Below are 18,905 nucleotides of genomic sequence, written 5' to 3' on the forward strand. Positions count from 1 at the left end.
TTTATGGTAAAGTGGTAATACATGTGTTTCTCTGCATTGCAGGTGGAAGAAGTTGCAGCGCTGGTTCTTGGAAAGTCTTTGTTTGTGAACTGGCCCCATTTGATGGAAGCTAGAGTTGTAGCTGTCTCAGATGGGGAAATGAAGTAAGTGTGTTTGTTATATAGATATTTCTAAGATATATGCTGTCATATAGAATCATGTAGCCCATTCAAGCTCTCTCTTTTAGTCTGTTAATAGCATCTCACTCCTCCTCTGCAGGTTTTCTTTAGATGAACCATCAGGATCACAGGTGTTGTATCTGGGTAACACTCCACCGCCTACTAAAGTCACACATCTGACTGATAAGGAGCAGAAGGAGTGGGTCAAAGAAGTGCAAGGCCTCACGGAGTAGTATGCTGCCCTTTTTATTCACATTATTTGTCATTTGTAATAAGTGCATCAAGACAAAACTGATTTTGTTCTTCGACTTATATACTGAACACAAAAAAGCAATGTTTCTTCAGAATAAGCTACAAATTAAACCATACTTTTGCCTAGTATCTATACAGTATAAACGTATGCATTTGTTAGCTCTGCATGTTTTAGAAAGCTTTACATATTTTTGTCCCATTGAATGTGTATGAGTGGCCAAATGTAAAATTTTACTTTATCTGGGTTTCAGCTTTGGCAAGCGCAAAGGCATTGTAATCAATGAGACGGATGTGGTGCTATACGCCCAGCTGCTGACAGGCAGGAAGTATGTCATTGGTCAGAACGGAAATGTCCATTTGGAGAAGCAGTTTGCCAAACAGGTCCTGCCCTATCCACACCAGACCATTGTGAAGGTAAGTATTCACACCAGCCCAAAAGTAAACTAATTCTAACCAAAAACTTGTTTCAGTTGTTTAGATGTTTTAAGTATGCTGTTTTATTTTCCACTTCAGGATATCAAAGCCTTTGATTCATCATTGGCACGCTTCAAGACATTGGAGGAGCTGTTTACCCTCGGAACCATTGTTTTTATGGTTGGAAACCCGTATTACGGTGCAATGGGAGATGTATGTACTGGTTTTTGTGCTCATCAAACCAGCTTCACTTGTTAAATGCCAGTTATGTAGGATGTTTTCTGTTTGCGTAGGTGCAAGATTCTAGTGATGTCATCAATGAGGGACGGGTCAGAGTGGTCTTCTCTGTACCATGTGAACCTCAACTTGATGCCTTAATACAGAACCAGCATGTAAGTCTTGTGTCTGTCGAGAAGTATACTTTGCACTACACTTTTTTTTTTTTTCCTTTGGTTTTCGTACACCACCAGTCAAAAGTTGTTAAACATAAATGCTGTTCTTATGAACTTTCTATTCATCAAAGAAACCTGAAAAAATTCTGCTCAGCTGTTGTCAACATAATAATAAATATGAATGTTTTTTGAGCAGCAATTCAGAATAATTAAAATCATTTCTGAAGGATCATGTGACTGGAGTTATGATGCTAAAAATTCAGCTTTGAAATCACAGGAATGAATTACTATTTAAAATGTATTCATATATAAAACAGTTATTTTAAGCAGTAAAATATTTTCATAATTTTACTGTTTTTGCTGTATGTTGGATCAAATAAATGCAGGCTTGATGAGCAGAAGATACTTCTTTAAAAATCTAACTGGTAAACTTTTGTGTGCGTGTGTGTGCGTGTGCGTGCGTGTGTGTGCGTGTGCGTGCGTGTGTGTGTGTGCGTGTGTGTGTGTGTGTGCGTGCGCGTGCGTGTGCGTGTGTGTGCGCGCGTGTGCGCGTGTGCGCCTGGTATTCATCACGTTGTGGGGACCAAATGTCCCCACAAGGATAGGAATACCAGTAGATTTTGACCTTGTGGGGACATTTCTCAGGTCCCCATGAGGAAACGGGCTTATAAATCATGCACAATGAGTTTTTTTGATGAAGTAAAAGTGTGCACAATCTCCTGTGAGGGCTAGGTTTAGGTGTAGGGCAATAGAAAGTACGGTTTGTACAGTATAAAAACCATTACGCCTATGGAATGTCCCCATAAAACATGTAAACCCAACGTGTGTGTGTGTGTGTGTGTGTGTGTGTGTGTGTATACACACACAGTCATACATACTGTGTGTGTATGTGGAGATATGAATATATATATATATATAACATTTAATATTTGGCCTTGGTCTGCTTTTGTTTCATTCAGAAATACTCTGTGAAGTACAGTCCTGGGTATGTCCTTGCCTCCCGCCTTGGTATCACTAGCTACCTCGTCTCAAGGTTCTCCGGTAGCATCTTCATCGGAAGAGGAACCAAGAAAAAGTTAGTGGAATTTAGGTTTTGAATAAAATGATGCATACTTTGTATTTGATTTCATACTTTCAGTGTACTTTCTATATATTGCCATTCAAAAGTATTCAGACCTTTTAAACAATTATAGATCTAAGATGTGATGTTTTCATTTAAATGCGCAGTATTTGTTAATCTCCTCAACAGTTTTAAGATCTTCTAGGATGTTAGAGGTTTTATTTTTTCATATATATGTGACCCTGAACCACAAAACCAGTCTTAAGTTGGATGGGTATATTTGTAGCAATAGCCAAAAATACATTGTATGAGTCATTCTTTTATGCCAAAAATCATTAGGATATTAAGTAAAGATCATGTTCCATGAAGATATTTTGTCAACTTCGTACCATTAATATATCAAAACTTAATATTTGATTAGTAATATGCATTACTAAGAACTTCTTTTGCACAACTTTAAAGGCTATTTTCTCAGTATTTTTTAATGATTTTTTTTTTTTTTTTCCAAATAGTTGTATCTCGGCCAAATGTTGTCCTATCCTAACATACATCAATGGAAAGCTTATTTATTCAGCTTTTAGATGATGTATAAATCTCAATTTACACACTCACTGGTATCGGTCAATTTTGGATATTTAATTGCCACTTCCCCTAGTTTTACATTTAGATTACCTTTCCTGTCATATATCCTCTACTAAAAGTAATATTTAAAAACAATAAAAATTGAATAATAGTGTTAAAGTAATCATTAGCAAAAATGAATATCCATTCTTCATACAGTACATTATAATGTTTGATGCATAAATTCAATAGTTTTTAGTGTTTGATTTTTAATTTACTCAGGCAATATAGTGTGGCATTTTAATATCAGCAATTTATTGGTTATTGGTCATACCATTAAAAATTTTGATTATTTAAATAACAATAGTCCTTTTTTTCCCCTCTAAAATGAATGGATTTTGATTTAATGTTGCTCTGTACAGTCCTCATGGAGAGCAGAAAGTCAATGTGGGCCTTAATCTCAAGTTCAACAAGAAGAACGAGGAAGTTCCTGGCTACACCAAGAGAACAGAGAAAGAGTGGCTCTACTCCGCTGCTGTTGAGGAACTCTTGGCTGAATACTTAGAGAGGTGTGTATGTGTATTAAAGCTTGTGTGTGCTTGTGGATGTGCAGATATTTAAACTCTTTTGTTCTTGCCTCTCAGATTTTCAGAGCTATTTGACTATGTAGCACGAAACAGTCACGATGACGTCTTTTACGAAGATGACATTTGGCCAGGAGAAGATGAGAATGGGTGTGTAGAATGCGCATTCTCTTGTAACATTACTTTAAGTAATTAATACTTTTTCAGAAGGCAATACATTTACAGGATGGCAGAGTTGATAATAATGACTGTTTATAATTGTGATGCTTTAAATAGCACTGAAAGGGTTCAGGAGATCCAGGGATGGTTGAGAAACCATCCAGTCAGTTCCTCCTCCCGAGCTTCATGTGATCTGCAGATCCTGGACGCTGGCATTGTGGAAAAGATTGAAGAGGAGCTGGAGAAAACAAAGGTGGTGATCACAAACGAACTTCAACAGTCACAGTAGTTGTTTCTGTCCTTGTAATGATGTGTTTGATCTCTCTGGGTCACAGGCAAAGAAGATGAACAAGAAAGTACGGGTCACTGTGAAGCCCCATCTGCTTTTTAGGGTATGAGTTTGACATTGTTTATATATATTTTTTATTTATATACTTATAGACTGAGTTAAAAAAAATTCAATGTGTGTGTGTGTGTACAGCCTTTGGAGCAGCAGCACGGTGTTGTTCCAGATCCTGACGCAGAGTATCATCTGTTTGACCGTGTGGTCAATGTGAGAGAAAGCTTCTCTGTTCCACTCGGCCTTCGAGGAACCGTCATTGGTATCAAAGGAGGTAAAAGTGTAAACCCAATGCAAACTCTCTAGCATTCTTCTGCATCTTCTTTTGTCATTCATCTTTGTCTTTCCTATTCCATCAGCTGAACGTGAGGCTGAAGTTCTGTATGAAGTGCTGTTTGATGAGGAGTTTGCTGGAGGACTCACTGTCAGGTAAAGTTATTTCTCTCAGTGAATATTTTTATTCAGTATGGGCACATTAAGTTGTTTAAAAGTGGCATTAAAAACATTTATAATGTTACAAAAGATTACTATTTTAAATGAATGCGATTCTTTTAGTGCTGTAAAAAGATTATTAAAGGGGCGGGGCTAGGATGGGCCACCCCACTAATAACTGCTATTTCAGTCTCTTATTTTCTTGACAAAAAGTGCGTTTATTTAGTCACTGAAACTTTTCAGACACGTTCTCCAACTTTACTTCAGCACCAGGCCCTAGTCAAATCAGTGCAGGAAAGGTACAGGTGACGAGGGAGCTTCAGTAAAAAAAACAGTGAACTGCGGTCAGATGAGGCCATTTGTCAGTAAAAGCAAATTTATCTGTCCTTTGTAGCCTGGATCATTTCATATTAAAGCACGAATTAAACTAAAAGCATGCTTTTCTCTTAACGTAATAGCAGTCAAATAACCTAATAACCCAGTTGCTGTCATGTCTGTTAATCAAAGAACAAAAGAAAAAAAGAGGAAATCAATGACTTTTGCAGCTTTAAGGATTCATCTATATTTAATTTAGTATTTAGTGTTTGATAACTTTATTCAATTTCTGTGTTTTCTGCTTGCCGAAGGGCATGGGTAAATAATGGGTTTATGTGAAGATTGTTGTAAGTTTACTTAAATTAGAAATCTAATAAATGTTCAAATTGATAGCTCTCAATTATACTGTAATGTTGAATGTATATAGTCAATGGTTAAATATTAGGAAACAAAGAAAACTTTTCCATTTCCAAGTGGCATCAGTAGTATTGGTATTATTAATACAAATTATAAAATATAATGTCTTTTGTCGTTTCTACATTAATTTGATTGAGTCTTAAATTATTGTAATATAAAAGTATATTTAAAATGTGTGATTAATTAGTAATTTTTTAACTATATTCTTTTTTTTGTTCATCAAAGAATCCTATCATGGTTTCCATAAAATTATTATTCAGCACCATTGTTGGAGAAAGTTACTTTACAAAGTAATGCAATATTGAATTACATCCTAAAAAAGTAACTAATTGCATTACTTAGTTACTTTTTATGGAAAGTAATGTGTTACTTTAGCATTACTACTTCTTATCTGGGCTGGGCTTGCTTCTATGTTTTTAATATAAAAAGGTTATATTTTTGGCATATGTAAAAGTCCTTTCAAACCATAGTGAAATGAATAAGCCTCAGGCTGAAGGAAATGTAAATTCAATTATTAACGTATTCAATTATTGCAGGTTTGCGTCATATTCTGAGTTTGCATTTGACTGTTTTTATTAATTTTGATGAATACTGAACATGTTTTTGTGGAAGTGAGATGAATAAATGCATGTTCACCTTTAGTCTAGAACTTCAGTAATGTTTACACAGCACACACAATGCCTCTGCACTTTCTCTTGATTTTTCTCAACATGGAGACAGGAGAATGTCTGTAAATGTTGTTACTTATTTGAAAAAAGTAAATTAAAAAGGAATGCGTTACTAGTAACGTAAAAAAAAAGTAATTGATTACGTAACTCAAGTTACTTGTAATGCGTTACCCCCAAAACTGTTCAGCACAACTATTTTCAACATTGATAATAATAAATGTCTCTTCAGAAAGATCATGTGACACTAAAGACTGAAGTAATGACTGCTGAAAATGTAGCTGTACCATCACAGAACTAAATTAGATTACAGTATTAAGTTTTTTTACTGTATTTTTTTAAAATCATATATAAAAAGAGACATTTTTTTTTTAGAAACCATTAAAAAGTCTTTCCAACACCAAACAGACAGTGTTCTAAATGCATTTGTTCTCTGTGCAGATGCTCTCCTGGGCGCGGGTATCGACTGCCCCCCAGTGCCTTAATCAACCTGAGCCACGGCAGCAGAAAGGAGCAGGGCTCTCACAAACTCACTGCCATCGTCAAACCCCAGCCCTCGTCTTCATCCCATCTCACTCACAAGAACCAGCTGGGTGGCCTTAACCACTCACCACGCTCTCTGTTTATTCCTACGCAGGTAATAGACACGCATTCATTCCCCATAACAAGGCCATCAATGACTCTACTGATACCCCACTAGCAAATGGCTCATAAAATATCCTCCTTTATACTCTCTGTGCTAGAATGCAATATCTCTGAAGCAGCAGAGAATTTGGACTTTAGCACAGGACTGTGATGATATAACTCGCCTACAACTGATATAACTCATCCAGTACTCTGTTTTCACAATGTTATTGGAATAAGTTGAGTAGTATTTGGAAAATACAGTATGTCACAAAAGTGAGTACACCCCTCACATTTCAGCAACCATCTTCTCAAGGGACAATACTATAGAAATGAAACTTGGATATATTTTAGAGCAGTCAATGCGCAGCTTGTATAGCAGTATAGATTTATTGTCTCCTGAAAATTACTCAACATACAGCCATTATTGTCAAAATAGCTGGCAACAAAAGTGAGTACACTCTGTTATCTGGTGCTGCCTTAATCATCCTGGGCATGGGATTGACCAGAGCTGCACAGGCTGTTGCTGGGATCCTCTTCCACTCCTCACAGAGCTGCTGGATATTAAGACGCATGATGCTTCTCCACCTTATGCTTGAGGATGGCCCACAGGTGCTTAATAGGGTTCAGGTCTGGATACATACATGGCCACCCCATCACCTTCCTCAGCAAGGCAGTTGTCATCTTGGTGGTGTGTTTTGGATTGTTATCATGTTGGAAAACTGCCGTTCGGCATAGTTTCTGGAGGGAAGGCTTCATGTTCTGCTTCAGAATGTACAGTACATAATGGAATCCATGTTTCCCTCAATGAACTTCAGCGCCCCAGTACCAGCGGCACTCATGCAGCTCCAGACCATGATGCTACCAACACCATGCTTGACTGTAGGCAATACACAATTTTCTTGATACTCATCACCAGGGCATCGCCACACATGCTGGACACCATCTGAGTTTATACGAACAAGTTTATCTTATAAATTTATCATCAGACCACAAGACATGGTTCCAATAATTAATGCTCTTGGACAGGTTGTCTTCAGCAAACTGTTTGCGGGCTTTCTTGTGAGCCAGCTTCAGATGAGAATTTCTTCTGGGATGATGCTTATGCAAACCATTTCTATAGTATTGTCCCTTGAGAAGATATACTAAAATAGTTTCTGAAATGTGAGGGGCGTACTCACTTTTGTGAGATACTGTATGTGATCCAGAGCTGAATGTATTATTTTAAAACAGTCAGTTTTTAAAAAAGTACAAAAACTCAGCAGTTTTTTTTTTCCTAAAGGCTGTTATTTATTTATTAAGATCTTGTCTCGTTTTTATAGAAACATTAAATTATAAGAAGATTCAGGAAATTATATAAACCACATTTGCATAAGCACCACAACTCAAAAGTTACCACTTGTGTGCCAAGTCCATTAGGTCTTAATATTAAGGTGTAAATATGTAGAAATCTGTGAGGTGCCAACAGGTTCCTCTTCAATAATGGAAAGGGAAGTATATTCTTCCATGTGAACATAGTCTGACGGTGTTGAATTTCCTATTGACAGCAACAGAATGGCCGACAGAGTTTTAATCTCAGGGCTGACACTCAGGGCAACAGAAACTCGCCTCACAAAGCCCTCAACCAGAAAAACCAACACAAGGTATGAATTGTGTGAGGTTAATTGGCCTTACTGCTCTGGGGATTGTCTGTGATGCATTATAACACTTATGTTTGTGTGTTCCTCTAGGGCTCTGGTAATGAGAAAGAGTTTAGTAATGTATGGCAGTCTCTTCAGAGTTCAGGAATGCCCCAGAAACCTCCAGCTCACTGGCAAAATAATGTAAGTATTCTCTCTTACTCTGTATACTAAATAGACAAAACATAAAAATATCATAAAAAAAGACCAAACATAAATATATCAAAATTACTAAAACTAATTCAAAGTATTAATAAATACTAAGATGCTAAAGTAATGATACTAGAATAGCACTGGTTGTTATATGTAGTATATGACATTTACCTGGTGTTATTTTTGACAGGCTGGAAAAAGCAGTGGACCGATGCCACATCAGCACCAGCTGGAGGGACAAAGTAAACAAAGCCAAGGCAACGACCCATCCAACAAACTTGTATGTTTTCGTATTTCATACACTACCACACTGTATAATTCAGTTGGCAAGCCCCATTATTTGATCACTGTCAGTAGTTATACAATATAATGACCTTTTTACATTTCACATTGGGGACCCTGGACCACAATACCAGTCTTAGGTAGCACACGTATATTTGTAGCAATAGCCAAAAATACATTGCATGGGTTAAAATGATCGATTTTGTTTTTGTTTATGCCAAAAATCATTAGGATATTAAGTAAGGTCATGTTCCATGAAGATGTTTTGTAAATTTCCAACCATAAATATATCAAAACTTAATTTTTGATTAGTAATATGCATTGCTAAGAACTGGTTTTAAAATAAAAATGGACCCTTGTGGTCCAGGATCACATTTATGCTGTAGCTTATATTCTAATATCAGGATTGCTTTATTAGCTTTCACTTTTATGTCATACTAAATAGTGTTTATTGATTTGCAGGCCTCAGGTGGCAATATTAGACTTCTGAAGAGAAATGAGGATTTGAATATGGCTCTCGCACAAGGGCCTTCAAATAAGGTTTGTGTTTTTTGTGTGGAATGTTTAAAGGATGGTTTACCCAAAAATGAAAATTGTCCTAAGTTACCCTTCCTTATGTCATTCCAAAACTATATGACTTTCTTTCTTTCTTCTGTGAAATACAAAATATAAGTCAATTAAAGATGAGACAAAAAAATGTCTAAAGGTTTTTTAAAGGTCATTGGGTCCAGTGTTGTTTGGAGACCAATGTTCTTCAAAGTGTCTACTTTTGTGGTCTGGTGAGCAAAATGGTTTGGAATGACATGAGGGTAAATAATTGAAAGTTCTGACAATTCTGTTGTCATTTCTCACCCTCAAGTTATTTCAAACTTGTATGATTTACTACTTCTGGCGAACACAAAAGATTATATTTTGAAGAAGGTGGGAAACCAAACAGTTTCTGGTCCACATTAACTTCATTAGTATTTCCATTCAATGAAGGTCTCTGGGGACCAGCAATAGTTTGGTTTCTCACATTCTTCAAAATATATTTTGTATTCAGCAAATAAAAAAAAAATCTACATGTTTGGAACAACTTGGGAGTGTGTAAATTTATGACAGATTTTATCATTTTTTACGAAACAGTGCCTTTAAGGACCTTGTATACTTTGTTGAAAACATAATAGCATCTTATATATCAACCAGTGTTTTGGAAAGATAAAAGCTACAAATAAACCTGAATAAACGCCAGGAAAACCATTATCCGTTCTTGGCTTCCCATTCAACAATCTAAATAAAACTGACTACGTGACTATGCGGATTACTGCAAGTCAAGGGGTAGATTGATATGCAGGTGCCGATCTACAATACATAAACCTCTAAAATAAATATTCTACTTTTTACTATTGCTCATTAATCATGTGTAAATGATTATATGAATATAAATCATTAACTAAAAATAACAATGGCTAGATTTTTTTTCTACAATTAGAATAATACATTTTTTACTACAGGCATCTACAGAATTTGAGGAGCTTATAGCCAATCTGAAGATCTCAAAGGATCCTGAGCCTGCCCAGAATCATCCACCTACAGAGCCCAAGAACCAATCAGGAGAGCCTCTTTCTCCACAGTCCTTTGCCATGGTGTGTAATCCATGTTTCTCGTATCCACAGCCAGTGTTGGGGGTAACACATTACAAATAACTTGACTTACATAATCAGATTACTTTTTTCAAGTAACCAGTAATGCATTACTTTTTTATGTACAATAAAAAAAAATCTGGGTTACTTCTTCAAATATGGTTACTTTAGTTCTAGACTAAATGTGAACATGCATTTGTTCATCTCACTTGCACAAAAGTGAGATTCAGTATGCCTCAAAATTAATATAATAATTGATAATATAGTCAAATGCAAACTTAGAATATGATGCAAACTTGCAATAATTACATATGTTAATATTTAGACTGACATTTCCGTTAGCCTGAGGCTTATTTATTTAACTTTTGGTGTGATAGGACTATTAGATAAACCAAAAATAGAACTTTTTGTATTAAAAACACACAAGCTGTGATGAGAAAAAAGTAACACAAAGTAACGTAGCACATTACTTTCCCTAAAAAGTAACTATACAATTAGTTATTTTTAAGAAAGTAACTCAATATTGTAATGCATTACTTTTAAAAGTAACTTTCCCCAACACTGTCCTCAGCACAAAAGAAAGAAAAAGTATGGATATTATTATTATTATTATTATTTTTATTTTTTTTGCGCAGAAGGGAACTTTGGTATTGAAAGAAATGTTGAAGATTGACAGCTCTGGTCCAAGTTCCTCTTCCCCTGATTGCACTGGTGGCCAGGATTCAGCAAACCCCAATGCCCAACAGCAGAGCAAGAGACGCTCCAGCAAAAAACTAGGTACTGCAGTGTGTCCAGTTAGAACCAGAATCCATTTAAAAGATTAAGGACTGTGGAACTTTACTTTGTTAGCTTGATGATTTATTCTCAAACTTTACATGTGCACAGTGAATAATTATCAGTGTTCTCTTTACCTTTAGCTGCTCGGATAAATACTCCTCAGACTGATGTGCCAGCAGCAGGTCCTCTTCCTCCTCCTCTGGCTGGCCAGCCACCCCTCCTGCCCAGCATGGCCACTGAACTCGGGCGGGTATGCATGGGGCTTGGGATGGGACCTCCAGAGTTTGCCTTCCTCCGTAACAGACAGGTTGGTCCAGTTTACAAACTCCACCTAGATCTGTTTAATCTGGAGTCCTGTAGTTTTCAGTAGATGGTAAACACACAAGTACTTATGAAATGCCAAGATATCCTACCTTTTTCTTCAACACGGCAGTAAGCCTATGGACGAGACTTCCAGTTCATTATCCGCTGTAGGGAAATAACAAAAAGAATAACTACGTGCAGTAAACTGTGAAACTGTTTGCACTACAAACTAGTGTGTTCATAATTAAGAATATGGTAAGACAGACCATTTTGCAATATCAAGCAGCAAAACGAGCTGTTTTGTACAGATAAAAATAGCTGGACGTGGATGAGACCGGAAGCCCGATCCAAAAAATGTACAAATGGTCACACCTGCTTTTACAAAAAGAAAAAAGTGGATGGATTAATAGAAACATGCAAAGTAGATAATTTGATAAAGTGTGCTTTCTACAAGAAAAAGGGCATCCATATAAAAATAAATATGCAAAAAAGAAAGCCGTATCATAATTCAGTTGTATTTTAATCTGGTTAGATCTTTACAACAACTCGAACCAGAAAGTTAAAAAAAAAGAACAAAAAAATGTTTTATACCCAAGCCATATACTCTCATAATTGACATAAAACAATTATTTGTATTTATATGCAAACATCTGACAACAAATTCTGTCTAAAAGCCTGTTCACACCAAGAACAGTGTTTTGTGGCAAAATTTTGGGTGATTAAACATTTGCATGCTGCCAGTGCATCAGTTTGCACATATTTGGGCATAAGTTATTGGTCAATGAATATTGAGTTGATATGGTTCAGTAACAAATTTGTATGTTGTTTAGTGAATGAGACCTAATGTTATCACCTCCTCTTTCTATCTTATTTGCTCTTTTTCTTGTTCTGTAGAGTCTGACAGTGTGTCAGGTGAAGTTGTCTAATGGCCTGCTGGTTCACGGTCCTCAGTGTCAATCTGAAACTGAAGCTAAAGAGAAAGCTGCTCTTTTTGCCCTTCAACGATTGGTAAGTCTCAGTGCAGAGATTATTGATTTAGATTCAGTGTAAAAAGCTATGATATATTTAATAGATGGTGATACTACATGACTTTTCTCATGAGATAATGAATTTTGTGCCTTAAAGAGCAGGTCATATGGTATTTTCAAATGTCCTAATATTGTGTTGGAGTCCCCTACAACAGGTTTAAATGCATCTAAAGTCAGAAAATGTCGTAATTTAATCGGAATATACATTTAATATTAGAATAATTGAAACCATTCATTCGAAGCAGTTCTGAGCTTAAAAGAGAAGTTTACTTCCAGAACAAAAATTTACAGATAATTTACTCAGACCCTTGTCATCCAAGATGTTCATGTCTTTCTTTCTTCAGTTGTAAAGAAATTGTTTTTTGAAAAAACATTTCAGAGTTTTTCTCCATATAGTGGACTTCTATGGTGCCCCTGAGTTTAAATTTCCAAAATGCAGTTTAAATGCAGCTTCAAAGGGATCTAAACAATCCCAGTTGAGGAAAAAGCGTCTTATCTGGCGAAACGATTGTTTTTTTTTTTTGTTTTTTGTTTTTTTTAATTGACAATTTATGTATTTATTAACCTCAAATGCTCATCTTGTCTAGATCTGCGTGTACTGTGTATATTCCGGTTCAAGACGGTTAAGGAAGGTCGAAAAACTCCCTTCTCATTTTCTCCTCCAACTTCAAAATTGTCAAAGATCAAACTCCCCTTACGAAAAAAGGTAAAACAGCGATGTAGGACAATTTTGAAGTTTGAGAAGAAAAATGAGATGGGAGTTTTTCGACCTACCCTAACTGTCATTTTTAAAATAAACAATTGTTTTGCTAAATAAGACCCCCCCCTTCCTCGGCTGGGATTGTTTAGAGCTCTTTGAAGCTGAATTTAAACTGCATTTTGGAAGCTCAAACTTGGGCGCACCACTGAAGTCCACTATAAGGACAGAAATTCTGAAATCTCTTCCTCAAAAAACAATTTCTCTACAACTAAAGAAAGAAAACATGAACATTTTGGATGACAAGAAGATGTTCATTTTAGTAGTTATTTTTCAGTGCCGAATAAAAACATCATCTTGTCTTCTGCAGAACTCATTGGGTTCGTTCCCACTGCCTCCTCCCATGTTCCCCGGCGTCCAGCAGATGAGGCCTCTTGCACCTCATCCGTCCATGTTTGGTCAGCCACCAGGTCAATATTGTCAATTTTCTGTTAAGTCCAGTTCTTCTAATCCAGATGTTCTTTATATTTACTTGATCTGATGTTATATTTACACAGGTGGTATGCTGATGCCCCCACAAGGCTATGGACCTCTTCACTGGGGGATGCAGTTTCCCCACCAGGGCCAGCCGTTCTATGGAGGAACTTTCCCTGGAGCACGAGGCCCTGTGCCATCAGCAGCCAGCGGATCGCACAACCAGTTTGTTCCCCTCCAGGTGAGAACTTCTTGATAATGTTGTCTAAAGTATTGATTTTTTTATTTTTATTTTGATACATATAAATTCTGAATATTTGAAACTGTTTCGCTAATTTTTTTTTTTCATAGTATTGATTCCTTTTGAGTGTTTTAGCATCTCAAAGCGGTTTAGTATATTTCCAGATAAATAGATTTTGAGATTATAAAGATTTTATAATATTAAAGGGATAGTTCACCCAAAAATGAAAATTCTGTCTATGTTGTTCCAAACCTGTAAGTCTTTTGTTCATCTTCGAAACACTGAAATCTGAGAGCTGTCTGACCCTGCATAGGCAGCAACGCAACTGACATGTTTAAGGCCCAGAAAGGTAGTAAGGGCATCATTAAAATAGTCCATGTGACATCGGTGGTTCAACCGTAATGTTATGAAACTACAAGAATACTTTCTGTGCACAAAGAAAACAAAATTTGAGATGAAATGGTTGAATAAATGTGTTATTTTTGTTTTCTTTGTGCACAGAAATTCTTATAGCTTCATAACATTACAGTTGAACCACTTTTGTCACAAGGACCTTTCTGGGCCTTGTTTCAGTTGCATTGCTGTCTATGCAGGATCAGAAAGCTCTCGGATTTTATCAAAAATATTCTAATTTGTTTTTTCAAAGATGAACAAAGGTCTTGCAGGTTTGAAAAGACATGAAGGTAAGTAATTAATGACAGGATTTTCATTCTTGTGTAAGCTATCCCTTTAAACAAATTAACAAATATTAAACTAAATCAGTTATATCATGTGGTGCAACCGACAAAAAACATGAAAAACGTAATTATATGACCCTCGTGAATGTGCGTCAAGGTCAAAATGTCTTTAAAAAAGTTAGTTTAATCTGTTTATGACGTCAAGGTTAGTTCATGTTGTAAAAAGTCATGTGGAGGAACTCCCCAGAAACTGTTATGATATTTATGAATGAATAATTCATTACATTTATAAAAAGTTAAATTTTGCCTTAAACTATACTTACAATGCCTTGCAAAAGTATTCATACCCCTTCATTTTTTTTCCCACGTTTTGTTGCAGCATTACTGCTTTACTGTTTTTCACCAATCAATTTACACTCCATACACCATAATAATGACAAAGCATAAACCAGATTTGCAAATTTTACAAATTTATTAAAAATAAAACACTGAAATAAGTACATTGCATAAGTATTTATACCCTTAACTCAGTACATAGTTGAAGCACCTTTACAGCCTCAAGTCTTTTTGGGTATGATGTGACAAGCTTTGCACATCTGCATTTGGCAATTATCTGCCATTCTTTGCCTCACCTTTTCACCTCTCAAGCTCTGTCAGCTTGGATGGGGGCTGGCGGACATTTTCTAGAGTCCTAGTTGATCCAATCGTCTTCCATTATGGATAATGGAGGCTACATGTTTCTGTGAACCTTCAATGCAGCAGATTTTTTTCTTAACTCTTCCCTAGATCATTGCCTTAATGCAAGTCTGTCACTGAGCTCTACAGGCAGTTATCTTGACCTCAGGACTTGGTTTTTGCTCTATGCATTTTCAGTGTGCCTTTCTAAATAAACTCATTCAAATGAATTTGCCACAGTTTAACTCCACTCCAAGTGTAGTAACGTCTAGAAGCAATATGAATGCTCCTGAGCTAAATTTCGAGTGTCCCAGAAAAGAGTATGGAAACTTATGCAATGGGATCTTTTCAGTCTTTTATTTCTAATAAATTTGCAAAGTTGTTACAAACCTGTTTTGTGCTTTGTCATTATGGTGTATGAGATGTAGATTGATGTAGGGAAAAAAAGTAATTTAAAGCAGTTTAACATAAGGCTGCAACATAACAAAGCGTACCAAAAAAACGAGTATGAATACTTTCGCAAGGCACTGTAAAAACTTTTTAGAAAATAATACATATGTACACAGATGTATTCAGGTTGTTATTATGAAAATAGTTATTTTTACAATGTTTTAAGAGTCGTTTAATAAAAACGTATTTATATTTATATAATTTATTTTAAAAAAATTGAATGGAAAAATTTACATTTAAAAAAAAATCTAATGCACTTGATTCTCATGTTCTTAACTAAGAAAACTTAAGTCAGAAAAAAGTCAGTGAACTGACTTGTATCTGAACTTTAAAGGGGACTCAACCCTCCTTTTATTTGTGATATACAGTCTAAATTATATTCACGCTGGTGTTTTAGGAAGCCAAACTAATTAGAATTGAATAAAAATAACAATGACAAGAATAGCCATATACTGTAAAAGAACTGCACTGCAAAATAAATGAAAATGAATATTTCATAGGTATATTATTTTTGCTTTACACTACAGTAGGAAAAGTATAATACTTCTTTCCTAATTTCAACATTTGAAAGCGATTTTGAATTTGGACTGCATTAACGTTACCCATATAAACCACTAGCTGTCAGCCCCCAAGTTTGAACTTCTAAAATGCAGTTTAAATGCAGCTTCAAAGGGCTCTAAATGATCCCAGCCGAGGAAGAAGGATCTCATCTAGCAAAACGAGCTGTTATTTTCGAAAAACATTTACAATTTATATACTTTTTAATCTCTAAACCGAGTACACAAAGAGCTAGACAAGACGAGCATTTGAGGTTAAAAAGTATATAAATTGTAATTTGTTTTTTAAATAACTGATCGTTCTGTTAGATAAGACCCTTCTTTCCTCGGCTGCGATCGTTTAGAGCCCTTTGAAGCTGCATTTTGGAAGTTCAAACTCAGAGGCACCATAGAAGTCCACTATATGGAGAGAAATCCTGAAATTTTCTTAAGACTGAAGAAAGAAAGACATGAACATCTTGGATGACAAGGGGTGAGGACATTATCTGTACATTTATCCTGCTAAATCAGCATGCCATTTTGTGTCTTTAGGTGACCAAGAAGCGAGTTTCAGGCAGAACCAAGAACCAAGAGGCAAAGCAAATGTCAGGCAGCTCTGCCTATGCTGGTCAAACCCTGGCTTCTTCTGCTTCCCCCAAGACCCCTCCACCCATCAGCACCCATGAGCCTGCAGATAAGCCCACCCCTACCACACCCAAGACACCCAGGCAAAACGCCAATGCTCACACACCTGGCTCAGCCTCCAAGCGGAAACACCGGAAACTGGCAGTCAACTTCGAGGCTGCTAAAGTGACGGACTGAAATGATTTTCCTGCACTGTCCATCTCTCTTAAAAAGGGGACACCCGACTTTTCATAACAGGAAGCAAGATGCAGTTGTCCGTCTTGATTCGGTCATGCTTGGTGAGACAATGTATTTGTCACTGGCACGGAATTAGTTTTGTATTCGTTTTAGTTGGCATGTTTTGAATGCAGGGAGTGATGGAAAACATTTTTATTGATACTGATTACTGCACCAAAATGATCATAGAATCATGAAATGGGTTTTACATTTACCTCAGCATTTTCTTTTCTTTTTCTTTAACCCAATGTCAGATATTTGCGCTTTTATCATGTTCACTGGTTACTTTGTGATGCTGGATTTTAATATTCAGAGTGCAATAATTGGTTTTGTAGACAGAACGTTATGCACAAGGAAGTCATTTAATGTGGCACAAGCTGCTGCAATACAACATCTGTACTCGCATTTCATTTTTGCAGTCCAGCATGGAAGGATAGAGATAATGGTATCTTACAGTGTTACTCAAAGCAGTAAAAGCTGTCAGCCTGACCCTTTGGATCTAGTTTCAGAGGTTCAGATTCTATGTTAACAGATTTGATTGAATGTTTCATAGACCTAAAGCAGGTGTTAAAACCAGCTCAGTATATTCACCCAGCCAGGAAGCACACTGATTTAAGCAAATTGTGTGTGTGTGTGTGTGTGTGTGTGTGTGTGTGTGTGTGTGTGTGTGTGTGTGTGTGTGTGTGTGTGTGTGTGTGTGTGTGTGTGTGTGTGTGTGTGTGTGTGTGTGTGTGTGTGTGTGTGTGTGTGTGTGTGTGTGTGTGTGTGTGTGTGTGTGTGTGTGTGTGTGTGTGTGTGTGTGTGTGTGTGTGTGTGTAAGTGTGTGTGTGTGTGTGTGTAAGTGTGTGTGTGTGTGTGTGTAAGTGTGTGTGTGTGTAAGTGTGTGTGTGTGTAAGTGTGTGTAAGTGTGTGTGTGTAAGTGTGTGTAAGTGTGTGTAAGTGTGTGTGTGTGTGTAAGTAAGACTAAACATGGTTGGGCAGGGGATGCAATCTTAAACACGATAATAAGATGCCTTTCTAATAAGATGTTGCTTGAATTGTGAACATTTCAAATTGGTTTTATTTTTGTATTAGCCTAGCTTTCTTTCCAGAGGAGATGTTTAAGTTCTGTGGTTTTAAAATGAATTTTGTGTATTTAGATCTATGGATTTTATATGCACCATTTTACAAATGGATAAATAACAATTGTTAATATTTCTATGCCGGCACCCTTTTTGTTTTTTTTCATCTTCTCTGCGTATTTGTATCCTAGCGGATATCTCTTTTGTCCAGGTTTTAAAAGATTGCAAGTAAACCCTTTTATTTTTAATGACATTTGAGTTGTTTATTTAATGACTTAAAACCAGAATGACAAAAAAATGAGCGCACCGCATAACAGGATGGTGTGCTGTAAATAGACATTTTGTTATCATAATAAACATTTTGCTATCATAATGCTTCTGATCTTGTGATCATTATTACGGTTTCCCAACGGTCTTATGATGCTTATGTGTTTTTAAAAATGTTTGAAACTCTCTTACATGTTGAAATGTTTTATTTCCTTAAAAATCTAGTAGTAAGTAATTGGTCTCTAATGGCCTGCACTGTAAAAAACAAACAAAAAAATTACAGTAAAAACTGACAGCTGTGGTTGCAAGAATTTTACCATAAAAATCCGGTAGCTGCATTTTAGGTTTTACGGATGTAAATTTAAATTACATTTAAAAAGTTAATTTCATCAACCTATTGAAGTACTGAAATCTGTTTAGTACCTTTGTAACACCGATAGCCACCGAAAGCAGGTGGTGATGAGAGTCACATGATGAACCAAAGCTCATCACAAGCAGCTTTTCCACAAACTGAGAAAAAAAGTTCTAATATATCTAGAATGTGTACAATGTTATTCACATAAATACTAAACACCATCATGGTAACACACGATACTGAAATAATGCAATAACCATTCATTTTACAACATTAGATGTAATGTACAAACTCTATGAACATATTTGGTAAGAAAAAACTAAGAACTAACCGCTATTTCAACACATGGAATGTAACACAGGGAGTTCTGGGAATGTCAATTTACAGTTTTTCA

The 18,905-nt window shown here is 36.2% G+C and overlaps 1 protein-coding gene across 1 annotated transcript in view; it reads left to right on the top strand.

Annotated features, from left to right (window-relative positions):
• xrn1 (5'-3' exoribonuclease 1) overlaps positions 1-18,262 on the top strand; it is a 39,283-nt gene extending 21,021 nt beyond the window's left edge. The window contains exons 19-42 of the mRNA XM_073848408.1: positions 43-143; positions 259-390; positions 662-824; positions 924-1,037; positions 1,118-1,216; positions 2,176-2,291; positions 3,260-3,406; positions 3,482-3,571; positions 3,698-3,833; positions 3,916-3,972; positions 4,062-4,194; positions 4,280-4,349; positions 6,191-6,386; positions 7,921-8,016; positions 8,104-8,196; positions 8,396-8,485; positions 8,950-9,027; positions 9,981-10,112; positions 10,745-10,886; positions 11,027-11,193; positions 12,084-12,197; positions 13,285-13,384; positions 13,472-13,629; positions 16,520-18,262. Of these exons, the coding sequence (XP_073704509.1) occupies positions 43-143; positions 259-390; positions 662-824; positions 924-1,037; positions 1,118-1,216; positions 2,176-2,291; positions 3,260-3,406; positions 3,482-3,571; positions 3,698-3,833; positions 3,916-3,972; positions 4,062-4,194; positions 4,280-4,349; positions 6,191-6,386; positions 7,921-8,016; positions 8,104-8,196; positions 8,396-8,485; positions 8,950-9,027; positions 9,981-10,112; positions 10,745-10,886; positions 11,027-11,193; positions 12,084-12,197; positions 13,285-13,384; positions 13,472-13,629; positions 16,520-16,789 (2,994 nt within the window). The 3' untranslated portion in view covers positions 16,790-18,262. The remainder of the gene's footprint in view (positions 1-42; positions 144-258; positions 391-661; positions 825-923; positions 1,038-1,117; positions 1,217-2,175; positions 2,292-3,259; positions 3,407-3,481; positions 3,572-3,697; positions 3,834-3,915; positions 3,973-4,061; positions 4,195-4,279; positions 4,350-6,190; positions 6,387-7,920; positions 8,017-8,103; positions 8,197-8,395; positions 8,486-8,949; positions 9,028-9,980; positions 10,113-10,744; positions 10,887-11,026; positions 11,194-12,083; positions 12,198-13,284; positions 13,385-13,471; positions 13,630-16,519) is intronic.
• Positions 18,263-18,905: the final 643 nt, after the last annotated feature.

Source organism: Garra rufa, chromosome 10, assembly GCF_049309525.1.
Source record: "Garra rufa chromosome 10, GarRuf1.0, whole genome shotgun sequence".
NCBI lineage: Eukaryota > Metazoa > Chordata > Actinopteri > Cypriniformes > Cyprinidae > Garra > Garra rufa.